This window comes from Paramisgurnus dabryanus, chromosome 23 (assembly GCF_030506205.2).
Source record: "Paramisgurnus dabryanus chromosome 23, PD_genome_1.1, whole genome shotgun sequence".
NCBI classification, from domain to species: domain Eukaryota; kingdom Metazoa; phylum Chordata; class Actinopteri; order Cypriniformes; family Cobitidae; genus Paramisgurnus; species Paramisgurnus dabryanus.
In genome coordinates, this window is record NC_133359.1 from 26,032,679 (window position 1) to 26,054,410 (window position 21,732).

Sequence of the window (21,732 nt, forward strand, 5' to 3'; positions counted from 1 at the left end):
AAGGAACAGTATGTAAGAATTTATATCAATTAATCATAGAATGGTCCTGATATGTCACTAGACATTAAGAAATTATGTTCATTTCAAATACTTATATCACTGACAACAGTGGTATAACCAGGATATTGTCATTTAAAAAGTGGAGTTGCAGCCCTCAACTGATGTTTATGTTGTCATGTTGTGTATAAGCCACCAGTTGTGTGATTGCAGTACCAGTTTTGGCCACAATCCTACATACTGTTCCTTTAAGACAGAAACCAGCTCATTTTTCTTTGAAAACATTTACCACAGTAAAATTCATAATGTATATATGTGTTTGGCAGGCAGTTTTTTTCAAAGTAAGGTTAATCAATATTTGATCAATATGGGAATTAAATCCATAAACCTTGCCTTAGTGGACAGATTTCATCCAATCTAACTTTATTTTTTTAATTATTCAACTATTGCAAAAATTCTATTAAAAATGAACACAAACAGATTTGTAATTAAAAAAGTGTTTTGTATACAAAAACACATTTTTCAAATATCATTTAAAATATAATTTGTACATTTCCGAAAAAGATTTACTATTATTTATTTGCAATTGAGACATGCTTTGATTTTTTTGGCAGTGACACTTTATGTGTAACATACAGTGTCTAAATGCAGAGATCTTATAATGCAAAAACAGATAAAATATTTTTAATATTTTATTTCTTTTGAAATAAACTGTAGAAATGAAATGTTCAGAATCAATCAAATGTATTTGTATAGGCTACAACTATGTTTTAACAGTAAAGTGTTGAGTAAAAGAGAGCTGCTCGATATGGGCAAAATCATAATCACAATTATTTTGGTAAAAATCATAATCATGATTATTTAATAGCTACAATTACTCCATGACTTTATAAACATGCATTTATTTAACCTTTTTTATTTATTTAGCAAATGTTGCTTGCAACAGGTTACAGGTGTCAAAGCAGTGGTGCCGTACCTTACAAACACACTGATTTATATTTTAATTGCACATTAATTGTTTTACCTCGATTATCTTGTTTATGTAATGGTTTGAATCAAACATTTAAATTGATAATAAAAATGATTAATTGCACCTCCATAGAGTATAATAAAAAATAGAGGATTGATGACTAATGTAAATAATTTATTTAAATGGATTCTCCTCGAGAAGACCACTAATACTTTACTGCTGATTTATAAAAATGTAAATATATACTTCACCATACAAGTGATCCGACAAGAATGAATTTGAAAGAAAAATATAATAAAGTTTTTTTTATCGAGTGCACTGCCTGTGAGACGCGTGCCAAATGAACTCCTTCGTTCAGACACAAGATGGCGCCCGCAACGCTTCAGTGTCTTGAGTTCACTCACTTGTTTTCCTCACTCATTCAAGTGGACTTACTAGTGAGTGTTTCTTAACTAAGGGCCCGGGGTAGCCACAAAATGACTTGAAATTGTCATTTTAGATGTTTCTAAAGTAAAATAAATAAATAAATGTGTGTCTCCTTATAGTTATATAGGAGAACTTCTAGTCATCAGTATCAGTGACATTTATTTATTTTTTATTGAAATGTATTTATTTATAACAATTTCAAACAGCCTTGCTCGTTATTTTGCATCTTATAGGTGCGTTAGTTCACTTTTTAGCTCATATTTTTCATTGGTCCTTTCATGTGGGAGGAGCTCGTATGGCACTTTGCAGAGGATTCAGGATGCATTACAGCAATAATGCAGGAAACTTGACCGCTGCTGAATATACACGTACCCCCGCACGCACATCCAGGCAATGGATGGCTTTTAACTTTGTATATTTTTGTGCTTTAAACAAACCATGAGAGATGCCCGGCCGCCTCCACTGACTGGCGCTACTGCAAATGCTTCTCTCGCGGCATATGAGCGCATAAACAACGTATCATCATCATCAATCTGTTCCCGTTAAATCTCTAACCTGAAGTCATGGCCAGATCAGCAAACCGAAAGGGCCAGGACGGAGACTCAAGGGTATCGGAGAGATGTGAACTGTCTCTGGAGGAGGTGCTCAAGTCTTACCAGCAGCCCATCAATGAGGAGCAGGCTTGGGCTGTGTGTTACCAGTGCTGCAGACAACTGAAGGCGCCGCGCCCGGCGGACACTCGTGCCCAATATCTCATCTCAGATCCGTCCGCAATCCTCCTGCATAGAGACGGCACCGTTACCGCACATCTGGACCGCACTGGTGAGGACTTAACTTTTAAAATGTCTCTTTATATTATGGGTCATTTTTATATTGATTTGAAAGTCTGTAGTGATTATAAAAAGTTGAGTGTCTAATACTTTTTCATTACGTAAACACAGTAACGCATTCATAGGCCTTCAATGAAGATGCGCATCAATACAGTTACAGTAAAATAAATAATAATAGGTGTGATAATATATCCAAACACGAAATGAAGCATTCCTGTGTTACAGTATGTGACTGATTTGTTCCTCTCGGTCGATATTTTGTGAAGGTCTTTTTTGTTTATTGATTCGTAAATGCATCCTGTTTGATGCATTGTGGATTGGCAGTGTTTGTGAATGTTTTTGCTGTAGTTTTGTCTTTTAAACAGCGTTTTCCGTTTGTTTGTTTGTTTTTTAATTAGTATTTTCACTTCAAAGTACCTCTGCATCAAAACTGACCAAATGAGACACCAGGTGACGCTGCGTGCAGGCTTTTACTGTAACGCTCGTATCAAAACATGCTGGCACGTGCACATTGAACATCGATCTGTGCTGAGGCAGCGCATTGTAAATGATGCTGTTGTTGCTGTATTGCTTGTTTTATTTCAAGATGATATAGACAAGATGAATAACATTAACTCTTTTCACATTGTTGTTTACAGGGTTGTAAAATGATTTAAGTAAAATAATGGATATTGAACAGAAAACAAACCTGAGTGAAAATTAAACCACTTAAAGGGACAGTTCACCCAAAAATGAAAATTTTGTCATCATTTACTTCATCCATACATAATTTTGTTGTTACAAACCTGTAAAATGTCTTTGTTCTTATGAACACGAATGAAGATATTTTGAAGAATATTCATAATCAGACAGTTTGTATGCCCCATTCACTTCTATGGTATTCTTTGTTCCTACTATGGAAGTGAATGGGGCTCATGATCGGTTACAAACATTCCTCAAAATATTTTCATTCGTGTTCATTAAAACAAAGAAATTTGTACAGGTTTGTAACAACATGAAAATGATAACAGTATTTTTATTTTTGGGTGAACTGTCCCTTTAAACTGTAGCCTACTTCACTATTCTGCCTGACAAGAAAAGGAAAAATGCTGTTTGGATTTTTATAAGCAAATACACAAAGGTATTACATAGCCTAATGAAAAATTTCTTATAATTTTTTAATTATCTAATAAGTTATTCACTGAGTTATATGCCAATCCACACAATTTACTTTCTATAGCTGAACAAAAACCAAAAGTGTATTAAAAATGTATGTATTTTATTTTAAATCTTCAAAATGCACATATTTTTTAATTAAAGTAATTCAAAATATTGAATAGGTTAATAAATGTCTTCTGACACAAAAGGCTAGGTGTGTTTCAGGAAACAATTCATATAAATTACAAAAATGTTGCTGTGTGTCAAAAAAGGCAAATTGGGTCTGCTCAAGTAAAGAAAACAAATAAATATGAATTGGACTCCACAGAGTTATGATTTCAACATCATTAAAATGTCTTTGGGATGTAATTGAGTAATCTTCTGAGAGACTCTTGTGTTGCCATAAATGAGTCCTCTGAACAGAAATAAATGTTGTGCCTGTGCATACCAGATTTGTTTGCCTCTTTTAAAAACATGAAAATTACAGCCTCATAAAAAAATGAGTTTTAATGTTAAAACAAGTAGAATTGAATGAAGTCAGATTTCTTACTTTAATTCTTCTGTGTTCCTGAACCCCAAATGTTCAATCTCAGAAACAGATTCACAAAATTATTTTTAAAATGCAATTGTTTTGCTACTTGAGTTGATATTCATTAACAATATCAAGTGACTTCTTTTTCGAGGGCCCAGGATGCAAAACTCTTCACATGTTTTAGCCCATCCTGTGTGGCTCGAAATATGGGTTGTGTGTCCACAAGACGCTTTAAAGGGTTTATGATAAAAGAGACACTCACATTTGCCAGATACTCGCTTAATCCCATGTGTAATCATAGTTTAGTGTTAAACTAGTGTCCTGTGAGTATTTTGTGAACTCTTTTATCATAAAGCTTTTGATGCATGTGCAGCAGGCACTTATTTTGATATGACGCATGATGCACATGGTTCACATGACGCAACAAACACATATTTTGACATGATGAACAACACACATGACACTCCGAACACACACAGCAAAATGACCAGTGTTAAATGTACATTTGCTGGTGTTTATATAAGTACCACCAGATCTGGTGATACCCATATATACACTAGTAGCGTACATTTAACACTGGTTAGTTTGCTGTGCATATTTTGAATAGGGAAGTCACTCAGCCCATTTTCATGAAATGTGTAGTAGCACGCAGTGTAAAAAGTCGTGCAATACATACGGGTGATTCTCACAAAATCCAGACTTTTTTTAAGAAGCAATTGAAGCCAATTTTTTTGCACATATAAAATGAAGGTCTGAACTTATTATAACCATTATTTTAGAGGATTTAAAAAATATTTCCTATAGAATTATTTACATTTCTTAGATTATCATTATCAAAAATTATCATTACCGCAACATGATATTACATTAAATATATGCATTTATAATGTCATGTTTTGGTAATGAGAACTAAAAAGTTGTCTATTATGACAAACAAAATTTCAACTTTTATCTGGAGGGAAAAAAGAACTGCTTACCTGGTAGCCATCTTGAGTGTCACAGTCAATTATGTCCCTTACAACAATTTTTTTTTTTATTGTTGCGGAGGATGAGGAAATTTTTCTTGGACACATTTACCAATGATCACCAAATACCACATGTTTCTTTACTGTAAATGTTTATAGTATAACATGCACTGAAGCTTTATATTTTTTAGATTTTTTAATTATAAATATTTCCATGTCAAAGAACCAAAATCCAATCATGGACACGTAATGAAAATTTTTTCCTTTAATGTGGAAATAAACAAAATTGGTTTGTATGATGCAATTTGAAATCATGTGCAAAATAGTAAATGAAGAGATGTTTGTAACTGTATGCTTCTTATTTTGATACTCTTACTTTGCATTTACTTTTTTGATCAAAATGTTTCATGACACCTCATAAGACTTCGCGAGAATCACCCATACGCCAAATTCCAATCTTTTTGTGTCATTTTATATATTGGTTTTTCATTTGTTTTTGTTTTTTTTACAATTGTCGCTTGGGTTTGGCGTTTTAGAGCAAGTTTTTGTAACATAAAATGACATCCTAACCCAAACCGACCATGGTTTAAAAATAGACAAAACATGATGAACCTTATATATTAAAAAATCTAAAAGCGAAACCCAAATCTTACCCCAAACTTAAGCGACAATAGTTTAAAAAACAGAAAACAAATGAAAAACCAATTAATAAAATGACACAAAAAGATGTGCTATATAAGAACACTGGACTGGCGTATCATATGCACGCAAATTTGGAATTTGGCGTATGAATTGCACGATATTCACACTGTCTGCTATTTATACGCATTTCATGAGAAAAGGTTGAGTCAACGGCCGCCACTGACGTTAACTCTGTATAGTGTCTTTATTAAATCTGCATTTTTATGAATCAAACAGATAATTTTCATACTTAAAGACATTCAGACAATAAACAGGTACACTACCATGTAGGCAAATGTTCCCCTCCCTGAAAACTTTTAAAAACCTTTTGAAAAATTTGCTTAAATGGGTGGAATTAATTTAAACAAATAATAATAATATTAATAATAATAATTAAATAATTGTGCCAACATATTATTTCATTTTATTAAAAAAATACTTATGAAATACATGAAACACTTGGACAAATGTAACGGGTGTGCTTTAAAGAAAGCGATGAAGAGGAGAATCCATGTGCAAAAGGTGTTTATTATGTAAAATCCCAATAAGGGCCAGCAAACAAATCCAAAGGGTTAATCCAAAATCAGAAATCCAAAGACAGGCAAAATATATCAGGGCAGGCGGCAGAACAGGCAATAAATCCAAATACAGGCACAGGTCAAAACAGGAACAGATACAAAAACAGATTAACAGGTAAACAGATTCAGGATACAGGCAAATACAGACAGAATGTGGCGATGTAATAATCAGCCGGGAACAGGTGAACAGGAAGTGACTTATATACAAAACAGACAGGAAGTGTGAACTGAAACATGGCATGATGAATATCAAAATAAAAGTCAGAACAGAGCAGAGTATCAAAATAAAAGTCCAAAATACAAAAATACACAGAATACAAGAAAAACACAAGACAAAACCTTACAACAAAATAGGCCTAATAAAGAAAAGCATCTAATAAGAGCCCAGTATATATAAAAACACCCCTCAAGAAATGCTTATATAATCTTTTTAGAAATTCTAGGCAAGACTCTGACCACTGAAATAAAAAATACTTATAATTTATGTTGGGTTTTATTAGTTCCAATACACTATAAAAATGCTGGGTTATATTTAAAGGGACATTCCACTTTTTTTGAAAATATGCTCATTTCCCAGCTCCCCAAATGGTTTAATCAGATTCAATGGATTGTGCTAAGCAATGCTAAAAGTGCTAGCGCCAGACCCGGAGATCGGCTGAATGGATTCCAAAACTGTAAGAATCAAATGTTTAACTCTATGGGAGCTGTAAAATGAGCATATTTTCAAACAAAGTGGAATCTCCCTTTAAGTTTGCAAGACTATTTTCTTTTCATTTTGTTGGCCACACTGGATTCCTGCATTCATCCCAAGAAACGGGTGCTATTTAATGATATAGAAATAAACAGAGACAGATATTAATTTTTAAATATGTAACAGGAAATATTAGACAGTTAAGAATATGGTGCCGTATACTAATGATGCTGGAGTACAGGGATTTTTCACTGTTTCACAGTCAATTAAACCGGACAACGTCTTAAAAATGCTGTTGTGGGGAAAAGTTTATTACGATAAGTCAGGTTTATTGGTACATTAGGACTCCTTTTAATAATTTAACTTAAGTTCTCATGACTCACCCGTGATTTTAGTGTTACTGTAAAATCGGTCTTCTGTGGATATTTAACGGAGTGCTGACCAATCATACAGCAGTAGATACACACAAGTCTTCCATAACCATCTATTACTCATAAAGTATGCCCAATTTGTCCAGATGGCCGACTGCAATAGAGTGTAAATCTACCACACCGTCACTGTTTACGATGTTTACGAGCAGGGCTGTTATGAAGATGATTATCAATTCAAATGGCCATAGTGATAGATAGTCACTCTTACAGACTAGCTATAACGTGGATTTAAGCCTTTTTTACACCATTTTAAAGCAGTTCATCTCATCCACTTTATGCACTGCAGAAGAACCATCGTTCTTCATTATTTAATTGAATATAATATGTAATACTTTTGTGCCATAATATGCAAGATGAACGGTAGCAATAACTATTTTAAATTCTTTTAAACGAATATGTGTGTCGTTGTGACATAAACCTTTTTGTCTTTTGTGTCTAGATGACAGTAATGCTGCTAAGCCCATGTCTGCTGCTGAGGACAAGGTCAGACTATTATGCACTACACTCACCTAAAGGATTATTAGGAACACCATACTAATACTGTGTTTGACCCCATTTCGCCTTCAGAACTTTCTTAATTCTACGTGGCATTGATTCAACAAGGTGCTGAAAGCATTCTCTAGAAATGTTGGCCCATATTGATAGGATAGCATCTTGCAGTTGATGGAGATTTGTGGGATGCACATCCAGGACACGAAGCTCCCGTTCCACCACATCCCAAAGATGCTCTATTGAGTTGAGATCTGGTGACTGTGGGGGCCATTTTAGTACAGTGAACTCATTATCATGTTCAAGAAACCAATTTAAAAATGATTCGAGCTTTGTGACATGGTGCATTATGGATGGGTACATGGTGGTCATAAAGGGATGGACATGGTCAAAAACAATGCTCAGGCAGGACGTGGCATTTAAATGATTGGCACTAAGGGGCCTAAAGTGTGCCAAGAAAACATCCCTCACACCATTACACCACCACCAGCAGCCTGCACAGTGGTAACAAGGCATGATGGATCCATGTTCTCATTCTGTTTACGCCAAATTCTGACTCTACCATCTGAATGTCTCAACAGAAATCGAGACTCATCAGACCAGGCAACATTTTTCCAGTCTCTTTTTGCTATTTGTAGTGGAGATAAGTGGTACCCGGTGGGTTCTTCTGCTGTTGTAGCCCATCCGCCTCAAGGTTGTGCGTGTTGTGGCTTCACAAATGCTTTGCTGCATACCTCGGTTGTAACGAGTGGTTATTTCAGTCAAAGTTGCTCTTCTATCAGCTTGAATCAGTCGGCCCATTCTCCTCTGACCTCTAGCATCAACAAGGCATTTTTGCCCACAGGACTGCCACATACTGGATGTTTTTCTCTTTTCACAACATTCTTTGTAAACCCTAGAAATGGTTGTGCGTGCAAATCCCAGTAACTGAGCAGATTGTGAAATACTCAGACCGGCCCGTCTGGCACCAACAACCATGCCATGCTCAAAATTGCTTAAATCACCTTTCTTTCCCATTCTGACATTCAGTTTGGAGTTCATGAGATTGTCTTGACCAGGACCACACCCCTAAATGCATTGAAGCAACTGCCATGTGATTGGTTGATTAGATAATTGCATTAATGAGAATTTGAACAGGTGTTCCTAATAATCCTTTAGGTGAGTGTATATGGGTAATTCCAGCGTTATTTGCTGTTAAAACTATCATTTCTGAGAGAATGCATTTGTTATAAAATATAAATATTGATCCATCTGTTTATATTTCCCTAAACCCCTGATGATAGAGTCATAAAAATATCACATGCATGCTTTATGAATGCGACGTTTTTGGGATACAACATACTTTGGAGGAATTCTGTATTTTTAAAATGCACAAACCAGAATAAATAATTCCTAACAGCCGGAGAAAGGAAAGCTCTTCATTGAACAAATTTTCTTTTTAAACATGAAGAGAGAATTTGCACGGAAATTTTAAGCAGCAAATATCAGTATAGTTAAAAACTTTGTGTAAAGCTTTACTTTTCATGATAAGGTTGGCATTTCCCAAATAGTTTCCATTATTGCAGTCTTTGTTCAAAACACACCGTGTCTTTTTATCGTGTACAGCTGGTTAAGTCCATGGGTGTGGCGATCTATCGTGCCCTGGACTGGGGACTGGATGACACCGAAGAACGGGAATTGAGTTCTCAGCTTGAGAATTTGATCGAATTTATGGTCAGCGGTCAGGACAGCACGGAGACCAAACTGTGTGCCGGTAATACAGCCCAAGATGAGGGCTACAGTGGCCAGGAGGAAGACGAAGAGGAGGACGGCAAACATACTCTTCATCAGGTCATGATGTTTTGTGTGAGCAGACTGGCGAATCCAGCGTTAGCACCGGAGCACTACCAGGCTGTGTGTCGGGCACTTTTCCTGGAGACTCTTGAACTGCAGACTTTCCTCAGCAGGATACGAGATGCCAAAGCGGTAAGGAGCGTGATCCTTTAATTCCCAACAACCAGTGAATATCCTGAATACTTTGTATATTTATATTTCAAAGCTTATGATAACGATAAAGCTTCTCTTGTGTGTGATAATGTGAATGACATTTCTTTCCCAGTCCAATTTGATATCTTATATTTACATGATGTAGATGCTAAAGAAGATCAGAACAGAGGAATCCCAGGAGGAAAATTCAAACGCTGAGCTTAATGCTCTTCAAAACACCGACTGGGTAAAAGATGTGTTTGTACTAGAAAATAGTGTGAGGAATATGTTAGTATGCAATTTCAAGCATAGCCTGTATGTGTGTATTCGGGCAGACTCGGTTGTGGATTCAGCTGATGAAGGAGTTAAGACAGGGCGTAAAGCTGAAGAAAGTGGAGGAGCAGCCGTTTAACCCTTTACCCACAGAGTTTAGCCTTACACCCTTCGAGATGCTTATGCAAGACATTCGCTTGCGCAAATATAAACTACGCAAAGTTGTGGTGAGTCCATTCTGACTGTACTTACTGCTGAATATACAATGTCTGCTGGATTTACTGTAGTAAACATCAGATGTAATCTGAGCTACACCGGCACAACAGTCATATTTTTGAGATTGCCGCTTAAATGATGCGACATACATTGATAATGATATTAATATCAAATCTGTTTTTTTCTGCAGGTAGATGGAAATATTCCTACATGTGTAAAACAAAATGCTCACGAGTTGATCTTGGACTTCATCAGATCAAGACCTCCTCTTAAACCAGTTAGTTTCTGATTATATCTTATAACTAGAGACACTAAATACACTGTTATTCCCACAGTTTTAAGGCACTTTTACTACATCCACATTATGTCTGTTTTTTTTTCATTTATTAAAATAATTTATTTTATTTTTTATTTCATTTAAACGCCCCTTTTCTCATGTGGGTTGATATTGCCAAAGATTAAAATGTTTCTACCCCTCATGTTTATAAACAAAAACATCCTTAAGTCCTACAAATAGCTGCTACTTTGTTTCAGTGCAATTGTTTTATATTGTATTAATAAGAGAAAATGCTTTAAAAAAAAAACTTTGTTTACCCATCATCAAATACATTGATAAGCATTTGTTGAGAAAGTGTGTGAGTTTTATTGTTTGGTTTGATGTCTGCAGGTTTCCGAGCGCAGCTTGCCTCCTCCTCCTCAGCAGCATTATTCTCTTCATGATCGGGTTCTGGCTGAGATTAGACAAGATCACAAATTGAGACCTGTGGATCCACCCACTCCTAAAAGATGTATGTTATCATCTTACTAACAATCTTTATAAAGAGTAACCAAGCAGCATTAGTCTCTTCCAGCTGAATTTTAGGAGCACCAGCAGAAAATTTAGGGCACACCTTAAATCAGCCTGCAATGCAATTATTTAAATTTTCCCAAAAAAACTGCATTACTGAAAAATACTAAATAGACTTAACTCTATGCAGTTGCTGCACATGGCATTATGCACAACTGTTGATACTTTCAGAATAGGAAGTTATGAACCAAAGAAGCATAATACCCTTAACTACTTCTAGGCATAAGATACATACATAAACAATAAGTTATATCCAGATAGCATACTGTAATGAGATGAGTGGCATGCAATATAAATACTTGTATCCTACACGTTTCTCATCTTTTATCCAGTTTTCCTTAACTGGGCACTGATGTAGACCTTTATTCTCATCTATAATGTTTTTGATTGTTAATGTAAGTTAAAAGTTCTCCCACTGTCTTCATATCTCATCTCTGCAATGTCTTATTTTAAACCGGCGCGGGCGCATCTTCTCGCAGTTCTAAGTGAGATGCGTTGACCTTTTCCGGGCTGCGTAAACCCATCGGTAGATTCAACTGAGCGCATGGTGACATTAAACTATTGATGCTTCGTCATACCAATGAACGGTTAAAAACCGATCATATTTTTGTCACGGGTTCCCGTACATGCGCGTACATTGTAAAAAAACATTTTTGTCCCAGTCTGGCGCCCTTGGTGCCCCCCTATTGCCTGGTGCCCAAGGGCACTCGTCCAATCCCATCTATAGATAAATTCTGTAACATAATTTTTTCTACTTTTTAGTATTGGTGGATAACAACTATATCAATTCACCTTTATAGTATTGATCTGTAAGAACAGAATCATGTCAACTTTATAGTAACAGCTGATAGCAGCGGTATCATGTTACCTTATCAATATCGGTCTGTAACAACTGAATCCTTTCAACGTTTTAGTAACGGACAATAACAACATTATCATGTTCCTTATCAGTATTGGTCTGTAACAACTGAATCCTGTAAACCTTTAAGTATCGGTTCATAACAACAGTACCGTGTTACCTTAGAAGTATCAGTCTGTAACAACAGAATCCTGTAAATTTTTAAGTTATTGGTTCATAACAACAATATCATGTTACTTCATTAGAATCGGTTTGTAACAATGAAATCCTGTCAACTTTTTAGTATCGGCTAATTACAATGGTATCATGTAACCTTTTCAGTATTGGTTGAATCCTGGCAAATTTATAGTATCGGCCGATAACAACAGTATCATGTTCCTTATCAGTATCAGTCTGTAACAACAGAATTCTGTCAACTTTATAGTATCAGCCGATAACAACAGTATCATGTAACCTTATTAGCATCGGTCTGTAACAACACAATCCTGTAAACATTTAAGTATCGGTTCATAACAATGGTATCATGTAACCTTATTAGCATCGGTCTGTAACAAGACAATCCTGATAAACATTTAAGTATCGGTTCATAACAATGGTATCATGTAACCTTATTAGCATCGGTCTGTAACAACACAATCCTGTAAACTTTTAAGTATCGTTCATAACAATGGTATCATGTAACCTTATTAGCATCGGTCTGTAACAACACAATCCTGTAAACATTTAAGTATCGGTTCATAACAATGGTATCATGTAACCTTATTAGTATCTGTCTGTAACAACACAATCCTGTAAACATTTAAGTATCGGTTCATAACATTGGTATCATGTAACCTTATTAGCATCAGTCTGTAACAACACAATCATGTAAACTTTTAAGTATCGTTCATAACAATGGTATCATGTAACCTTATTAGCATCGGTCTGTAACAACACAATCCTGTAAACATTTAAGTATCGGTTCATAACAATGGTATCATGTAACCTTATTAGCATCGGTCTGTAACAACACAATCCTGTAAACATTTAAGTATCGGTTCATAACAATGGTATCATGTAACCTTATTAACATCGGTCTGTAACAAGACAATCCTGATAAACATTTAAGTATCGGTTCATAACAATGGTATCATGTAACCTTATTAGCATCGGTCTGTAACAACACAATCCTGTAAACATTTAAGTATCGGTTCATAACAATGGTATCATGTAACCTTATTAGCATCGGTCTGTAACAACACAATCCTGTAAACATTTAAGTATCGGTTCATAACAATGGTATCATGTAACCTTATTAGCATCGGTCTGTAACAAGACAATCCTGATAAACATTTAAGTATCGGTTCATAACAATGGTATCATGTAACCTTATTAGCATCGGTCTGTAACAACACAATCCTGTAAACTTTTAAGTATCGTTCATAACAATGGTATCATGTAACCTTATTAGCATCGGTCTGTAACAACACAATCCTGTAAACATTTAAGTATCGGTTCATAACAATGGTATCATGTAACCTTATTAGTATCTGTCTGTAACAACACAATCCTGTAAACATTTAAGTATCGGTTCATAACATTGGTATCATGTAACCTTATTAGCATCAGTCTGTAACAACACAATCATGTAAACTTTTAAGTATCGTTCATAACAATGGTATCATGTAACCTTATTAGCATCGGTCTGTAACAACACAATCCTGTAAACATTTAAGTATCGGTTCATAACAATGGTATCATGTAACCTTATTAGCATCGGTCTGTAACAACACAATCCTGTAAACATTTAAGTATCGGTTCATAACAATGGTATCATGTAACCTTATTAGTATCTGTCTGTAACAACACAATCCTGTAAACATTTAAGTATTGGTTCATAACAATGGTATCATGTAACCTTATTAGCATCGGTCTGTAACAACACAATCATGTAAACTTTTAAGTATCGTTCATAACAATGGTATCATGTAACCTTATTAGCATCGGTCTGTAACAACACAATCCTGTAAACATTTAAGTATCGGTTCATAACAATGGTATCATGTAACCTTATTAGCATCGGTCTGTAACAACACAATCCTGTAAACATTTAAGTATCGGTTCATAACAATGGTATCATGGAACCTTATTAGTATCGGTCTGTAACAACACAATCCTGTAAACATTTAAGTATTGGTTCATAACAATGGTATCATGTAACCTTATTAGCATCGGTCTGTAACAACACAATCATGTAAACTTTTAAGTATCGTTCATAACAATGGTATCATGTAACCTTATTAGCATCGGTCTGTAACAACACAATCCTGTAAACATTTAAGTATCGGTTCATAACAATGGTATCATGTAACCTTATTAGTATCGGTCTGTAACAACACAATCCTGTAAACATTTAAGTATCGGTTCATAACAATGGTATCATGTAACCTTATTAGTATCGGTCTGTAACAACACAATCCTGTAAACTTTTTAGTAACGGTCAACAACAACAGTATCATATTCCTTATCAGTATTAGCCAGCAAGAACAGAATCTTGTCAACTTTTCAGTAACGGCCGATAACAGCGGTATCATGTAACATTATTAGTATTGGTCTGTAACAACAGAAACCTGTTCATTTTTAGTAACGGTCTGTAACAACAGTATCATTCACCTTATTATTATCTGTTTATAGCAACAATTTCCTGTCTTCTTATCAGTATTGGTCTGTAACAGCAATGTTAGTAATCCCTAACAGTATTTGTCTATAACTGCACTATACTGTAACAACAGTGCCCTACACCAGTATTGGTCTACTGTATAACAACACCCTTGAACTATCTGTAACAACCCGTCACCTTAAACAGTATCTGTCTTTAACAAGTGTCCTGTCACCCTAACATGATCAGTCTGTAACAAGAGTGTCCACACCTCAATCTGTCTGTCACATCAGTATTTGAAGTTTGAAGTTTAATTTATTTTCGATTAGTAATATGTTAGTATTGTGAATATGGTTGTTAACTCACAGCAGTGTGTTTATCCCTTTCCAGCATTTGGCTCTTTACCATGTCTAGTACAAACCTGCCAGTGTGACATCAAATCTACTTCCTGCATTGACCTGTCAGTCACAGAAGCAGGGTGCCGCCCACAATCCCGAATGCGTGTTCTCCTAAAAGCTCCAACACTGGCAGAAATGGAGGAGATGAATATATTTGAGGTAAGAGAGTACAGTCAGCATAAGGTAAAGCATTGTTTTAAAGGTTTTGAAATGTGTGTGTCAGTGCAAGATGTTTTTTTTTTATTAAACTCAAACAGGCACTTTAGTCAGGGCCCTGTCTGGGAAACCGCCCCTAAGTGTTTTTAACCAATAGCTTCTATGTTTATGGTGCAGGATGAGGACTCTCCAGATTTAGACATTAGACGCACAGAGAGCTCCCCTACGCCTTTGAAAAGAGATCGGTCCTTTTCAGAACATGACCTGGATGAGCTGAGAGGGGAAGTGACATCATCCCTTTCAAAAACACCTGAGCTCACAGGTGTTGGTCCACTCAGAGGAGAGAGACCCCGATCACACACGCTAACAGTGGTTGGACCACCACACATGTACCATGGTGAGGACCATAGTAAAAATCTTTTTTTTTACATTTTAACCAAGCATGTTTAATGTTTAACTCTTTCCCTTCCAGCGTTTAAAAAAAGTTGCCATCCAGCATTTTTTGTGATTTTTACAGAAGTTTAATGCCTTTTAAAATATTAAAAATACCAATATGTCAAATGAAAGAACAGACCCTCTGCCTTTTTCAAAAAAACGTTCATCCTACCTAATATAAACAAAAAGGTTTCTTCAAAAATACAAAATTTAGAGCAAAAAGCTGATATAACTAAATTTTTGCAAATTACTTTTGTTAGAGTTCAGATTCGGAACGATGATCAAAATATACAAAGAGTTTTTACTGTTTTTGGATCAGTGGATGCTTCAGTGTTTGATAAGTTGAGTTAGAGCACCACCTAGTGAATAATAGCAGAAATGTGGAAAGCCGTAAAAACTCGTCATTGGCAGGGAAACGTTTTCTCTCAATTGATGAGATAAGATAGTGGCGGGGAAAGAGTTAATTGCCAACATAGTATATGGGCTTTAGCATAGGGAATAATTTTCTTAAAATAAATGGTATATTGATTCATATGGAAATCATGTATTTTCGATTCTTATTTTGTGTTGCTGGACCTATTGTGACGAATTTTTTTTACATCTACTATATCAGAGAACAATGTATAGTTGTTACAACCCAGGACTTATAAAAATAGTTGTTTTTCTCACTCTTCTTCTCTTGTATCTAGCCTCATTCCCTGTGTTTGATAGGATGCCCCGGTCCATCTGTAACACTTTCAGCTCAGATGGTGATGAAAGTGCTTCAGCATCCTGTGAAATCTCCCGGCGTCAGTGGATGGTCAGTGGACTTTTTCATTAATGCATTAAACCGGCGCTTTAATCCAAAGTGATATTAATTCAAAGTAAACATTTCAGTCTATGCATTGACTGGGAATCCAGGATCTCGCTATTGCTCGTGCCATGCTTTACAGTTAGATGATTGATTGTGATTAAATGTGATTGATTTTATTTTATCCTTGTTTTAAAGGAATATTCTGGGTTATTTTCTTCATACTGAAACTTTTGAGGTACCAATAGGCACCCTTTAGGTACAAAGGTGTACTTTTTGAGCGTATTGGATTACATATTATTCATTTTCTCATACACAGGAGGAGTTCAGTCATCCAGTGGACAGTTTGGCCTTAACGGTGGATGAGGTCATCAATGTGCGCCGAATACTTGTCAAGGCCGAGATGGAGAAATACATGCAGAACAAGGAGCTTTTTAATAATCTAAAGAAGGGCAAGGTTTGAGCAGGTTTTTGATTCATGGAAAGTATAATTCACATCAGTCCAACACAAATGACAAATCTTCATATCTGTCTGTTTTTCAGATATGCTGCTGTTGTCGAGTAAAGTTTCCGCTGTTCTCATGGCCGTCCACGTGCCTGCTTTGTAAAAGGTCTTTGTTTAATTTCCCCAAATAAATAAAAATAATGTGTAAATCCAGTGTTATATCTGTAAATCCTGTTCTTTGTCCTTTAGGTCTGTCTGTAGCTCTTGTAGTGCAAAGGTATTTAATCGTTTCCTGTTGCAATAGTTTTCATTTTTAAATTATAATCATATCATATATTTGATCATTGCATATAACTGAATTAAAAAATGTTTACTGTCATTCATATAAAGATATAAAGATTCACAGTTTGTGGGCAAATGGTTTTGCACTGGTTTTGTAAGAGAAATTCTTATCCTAAATTTAGATGAAGATTCCCTACAAAAAGATGGCACACATTCCAGTGTACACGGTGGGATTTCACAGCAGCATGAAGAGTCACAAGAGTGAAGTCTATAAGTGAGTAGATATGCTTTTATGCAGTGATCTTATGTTAAAGGGGACATATCATAAAAATCAAACTTTTTTCATGTTTATTTGGCCCCCCTTGTGATGTCAGAAGGGGATAATACCACCTCTTAATCTGCATTTTCCAACCACAGCACTGCCATTTAGTACAGAGATCAGCTCATTTGCATTTAAAAGTACACACCCAAAAACAGCACATTTTTGCTCACATCTACATGGTGGGAATTTTAACATGTTATAATAAATTATCTATATGATATTTTCAGCTAAAACTTCACATATGTACTCTGGGGACACCAAAGATTTATTTGACATCTTTAAAACGTCTTGTGAAATGTCCCCTTTAATGTGTTATGTTTTCATGATCTGACAAAAAGCAGGTTGTGTAGTACCAAAAATGTGCATTACATAATGTATACAGATTACATTTTAAACTGTGCATAATCAGATTACAGTTACTTTTATGGATTACATGATAACAGACTAATTTAATAAATTATAAGCCAATGCCTTACATGTTAAAGGAGGCAGACCCTTAAATACCTACAGTGGCCAAAACCAAATAAAAAGTTGTCCTTTATTGTTGAATGAAGTATAAAATATTATCATTATATATAATAAATTGTTACATACATGGTGTGATTTGCTGGGGGGTTAACCCCCCCTGCTCTTTATATCCCTGGCTCTGATGTATTATTTTTTATCCAAAGTGGGCACAAAATGATTAATGGTCATCAAACGGCCATATAAACAACCTAAAATAAAGATAATTTAATATAAGTAAGAACCCTGCATGCAATACTGCAAACAACAGTAAAGACAGGAATGGAGTATGACTGTCAGCACTTCTGTTCCTGTGAGCATAGGTGACAGCATGTCTAGGTTATGTCATGATCCTTTTTTAATCCATGCCCGGGTTTTCCAAATGTTGATTCGATAGCAGCTTAGCTTAGCAGAGCCATTTGACCTTAGCTGGTGACTGACGTATTCCTGTGGGCGGAGTTTAGTCGAAAACTCCAAACTGGCCATTCTCTGTGGCCTTTGAAAGGACTTTGAGCTTTATCATTTTACAGATCTTATTTATGCTATTATAGCAACATTACACACTAAAGTTTGAAAAATGGGATCAGGAAGAATGTGACCTTTAAAACTGCAAAAACCCTTGCGATATTAAACTATTATGCTGCGTTTACAGCAACTGCGTTTCACGCGTCTACCGCGAAGTAGATGCATGGAAAAAGCATTTATTTGACGCGCGTCAGAGGCAAACTCCGCTTCTTGTGGGAGGGGCAAGTGCTATGCGGTTGTCTGTTTGCAAGATGTATGATGTTGATTGTGCATTTATCGGTAGAGTTTTGTAGTTTGTATTTGGTAACCTTACTATAGGGGGGAAAATAAATGGCGCGGGTTGATAAACATCACGTAACTCAAAAGTGAAATGTGTATTACAACTTACCAGGTTGCCCAATGTCCTCACTGACACTCTTCCAAGCAAGGTCCTTTTTATTCCTGTCTCCTGTATAGAAATAAGAACTTGTGTCGTATAGCTCCGGGTGACTGCTCAGGGACAATATCAAGCGTTGGTTGAATGAGTGACTCCATGCGGGGCTGCCACCACAGCAGCAAGCAGGCTCCTGATTGGTTAACGCAGCTCAAAATTCTGCCAAAGTTAAAATTTTTCAACTCGGGCTTCAGCCGCAAATTCGCGTGAACCGCAAAATGCACAAAAAACACCATTCGTGCGTACCACGCGCAACGCTCAATTCGGGCCTTTTTCGCGAGCTAGATGCGTGAATGAGGCGGAAATGTGTATTCTGCGCCGTGCCAAACGCGTCTTCCGCGCCGCGGGACCTCCAGACACGCGTCAACGCGTCTTCACATTGACTTAACATTGAAATCACTCGCGCTTCACGCCTCTACCGCGGTTGGTGTAAACGCAGCATTACACTGAAAACCCTGATAAGTTGACTGAACTCAATGATTAAAAGCACACCGGGGAACTTTTTGGCCACTAGGGGGTGCTAGACATGTATTTTTCATGTCTAGCGCCCCTAGAGGCCACAAGCGCCGCAGCACTGTCGCAAAGGAAAAGAAGACAACTCTTTAGGTCATATGAAAAAAATATCATGTTTTTTTTTTACTCCAAAACATTGCGTAGGTCATGTTTTCAAGCCAGTTGTAATGGTGGGCGCTTGGTTAAAGCTTATACTAAAAAAATTGCCTTAAAGGGGAATCATACCCAGACTACCCATGTCGTAGGTCCATGACGCCACCACGGCGCCACAACGTCACGTGATATAAGTCTCTCTCTTCACTCTCCAAGTAGCCTCCAGTAAAATTCACGTTACAAAAAAAGGACAGGACATCTGCAAGCAATATAACATTACTTACTAGTCCAAAAGCATGACGGCCAAGTCAGCATTGGTCAGAAACCCCTCCTCCTCCTTTAGTTCACGCCAGCGAGCGAACGCTGGCCCAATATTGATCCTCGTCCTTCTTTTTATTCTGTCACTCTCCCATTTTCTCTTTCTGGTCTTCCCCGACAAAACTTGGGTTTCTTTTTCTTAGTTGCTGCTTCAGCCATGACAAAAACATCAGGAAAATAAATAGTTGCGCTCTCATGTCAGAATTCGAGGAAGTGGAGGAAGTGACGGATGCCGTAAAGCAGATTTTTGTAGTTATTTTTTTGTGCTCGGTTTACTACCCAAAACCCTAAGTTGAAAAGTACGAGTAAAAGCGATACAGACCCCGTCAGGCAATGGTGGACACGTCATTCACCTACTTTAAGTCGATGTACCATCACAAGGGTCTTGAAAATATATTATGAAGGTTGAAAAACTACAAAGTGTCACTTTAAGTAAACACGTTCCCTCAATTCAATTAAGTAATGGGTCTCCCAAAAACTTATATATTTAGGTTTATTAACTTGGTGGCCTGAACAGACTGAACTTAAATCTTCACAAAAGCACACAACAAACTGCATTGTTCACATATATCTTCATTATAGTGGAGAGAAATACAAGAGTTGAATGTGGTGCGTGCATACCAAAGCAAACACTGATCACCATAATGGGGACTTCACAAAAATATAATTTACAACAAAAATCATCAATAATGCTAAGAGACATTTTATTGAAAACTGTGTCCCATTTGTTGTTATTCTTTGACCAAACTAAAATCTATATAAAATAAATATAAAATATTTAAGTCATGATTGCTTGACTTTTTTCTAGTGTAGAATTGGGCACTCACTTTTTGTCTTTATTTTTGTATGCAGGTCTCTGCATTTCCTATCCAGACACTCAGTAGAAGAGGAGTTTCCTCACCTGTATGCCGCGGGCTGCAATCTAAGGGATGTGTGTTCTGAGTGCACAAAGTTTGTGGCTGATGTCATTTCCTCCAGTCGCAGGAGCTTAGACTTCATCAACAACACACCAAAACACATCAAAACACCTCAAAACACATCACAACCGCACGCTTTCAAGAGGATGAACAAATGAATGTATCGACTGATGTCTGAATGTAAAAGTGTTTTTGGCTGGGAGACACCACATCCCCTCTGCATCTCAACACAAACTTTCCCCGAACATGAAACAGATCGCCATGCTCCTCTACTGTATACATCTAACCATGACATATATCTAATGAAGACAATGCTTTGACAATTTCGCATATATAACTGCATATTTAAAATTATTTACCTGTTCAGGTTAAATAAACCTGTAGCAAAACTGTCTATTACATCTGACATTAATTATATTTTCATGCCTTAGCATTCAAATTCACATATTTATCATCTAAGTGTGATGTTATTACTGAGGATGGCAGATAGGATCTTATTCTGAATAAGGAAGCAAACTTTGTTTAATTCACTCTTATTTTGTAAGGACTGCAGGCTTGCAATAAAAACACATATCAAATAAAGACCATCTCTTTAGTAAATGTTTGTTCCTATATAAAAGTCACAGTTTAAAACACTCATATGGGCAGTTTGTTTTACTTTATATTTACATTTTATATGAACATTTGGGTGAATCTAATGAAACATGTTGGGAAGATGTTCAGGTCATGCTTTACATAAGCATGTGATATGATTTACTATATAATGGTGCTGTTAAAGGGATAGTTCACCCAAAAATGATAATTCTGTCATCATTTACTTACCCTCATGTTGTTACAAACCTGTAAAAATGTCTGATAAACACGAAGAAATATATTTTGAGCAATGTTTGGAGCACCATTGACTTTCATAATATTTTTCCTGCTATAGAAGTTAATTACAAATATCTTCCTTTGTGTTAAACAGAATAAAGAAACTTGTACAGGTTTGGAACAATATGAGGATGGCAGAATTTGCATTTATTTTCACAATCCCTTTAATTCAGGCAGGCAATTTCTTCAGTAGAAAAGTTTAAAAA

The 21,732-nt window shown here is 36.1% G+C and overlaps 1 protein-coding gene across 1 annotated transcript; it reads left to right on the forward strand.

Annotated features, from left to right (window-relative positions):
* The first annotated feature begins 1,607 nt into the window (after nucleotides 1-1,607).
* Nucleotides 1,608-21,233, forward strand: spire2 (spire-type actin nucleation factor 2). The gene is made up of 15 exons (XM_065291240.2): nucleotides 1,608-2,215; nucleotides 7,678-7,721; nucleotides 9,333-9,692; nucleotides 9,859-9,939; nucleotides 10,028-10,192; nucleotides 10,372-10,458; nucleotides 10,849-10,969; nucleotides 14,916-15,082; nucleotides 15,257-15,476; nucleotides 16,204-16,313; nucleotides 16,624-16,761; nucleotides 16,848-16,915; nucleotides 16,999-17,026; nucleotides 17,214-17,305; nucleotides 20,592-21,233. Exons 1-15 carry the CDS (start codon nucleotides 1,957-1,959, stop codon nucleotides 20,812-20,814), a joined length of 2,163 nt encoding a protein of 720 aa, XP_065147312.1. The 5' UTR covers nucleotides 1,608-1,956; the 3' UTR covers nucleotides 20,815-21,233.
* Nucleotides 21,234-21,732: the final 499 nt, after the last annotated feature.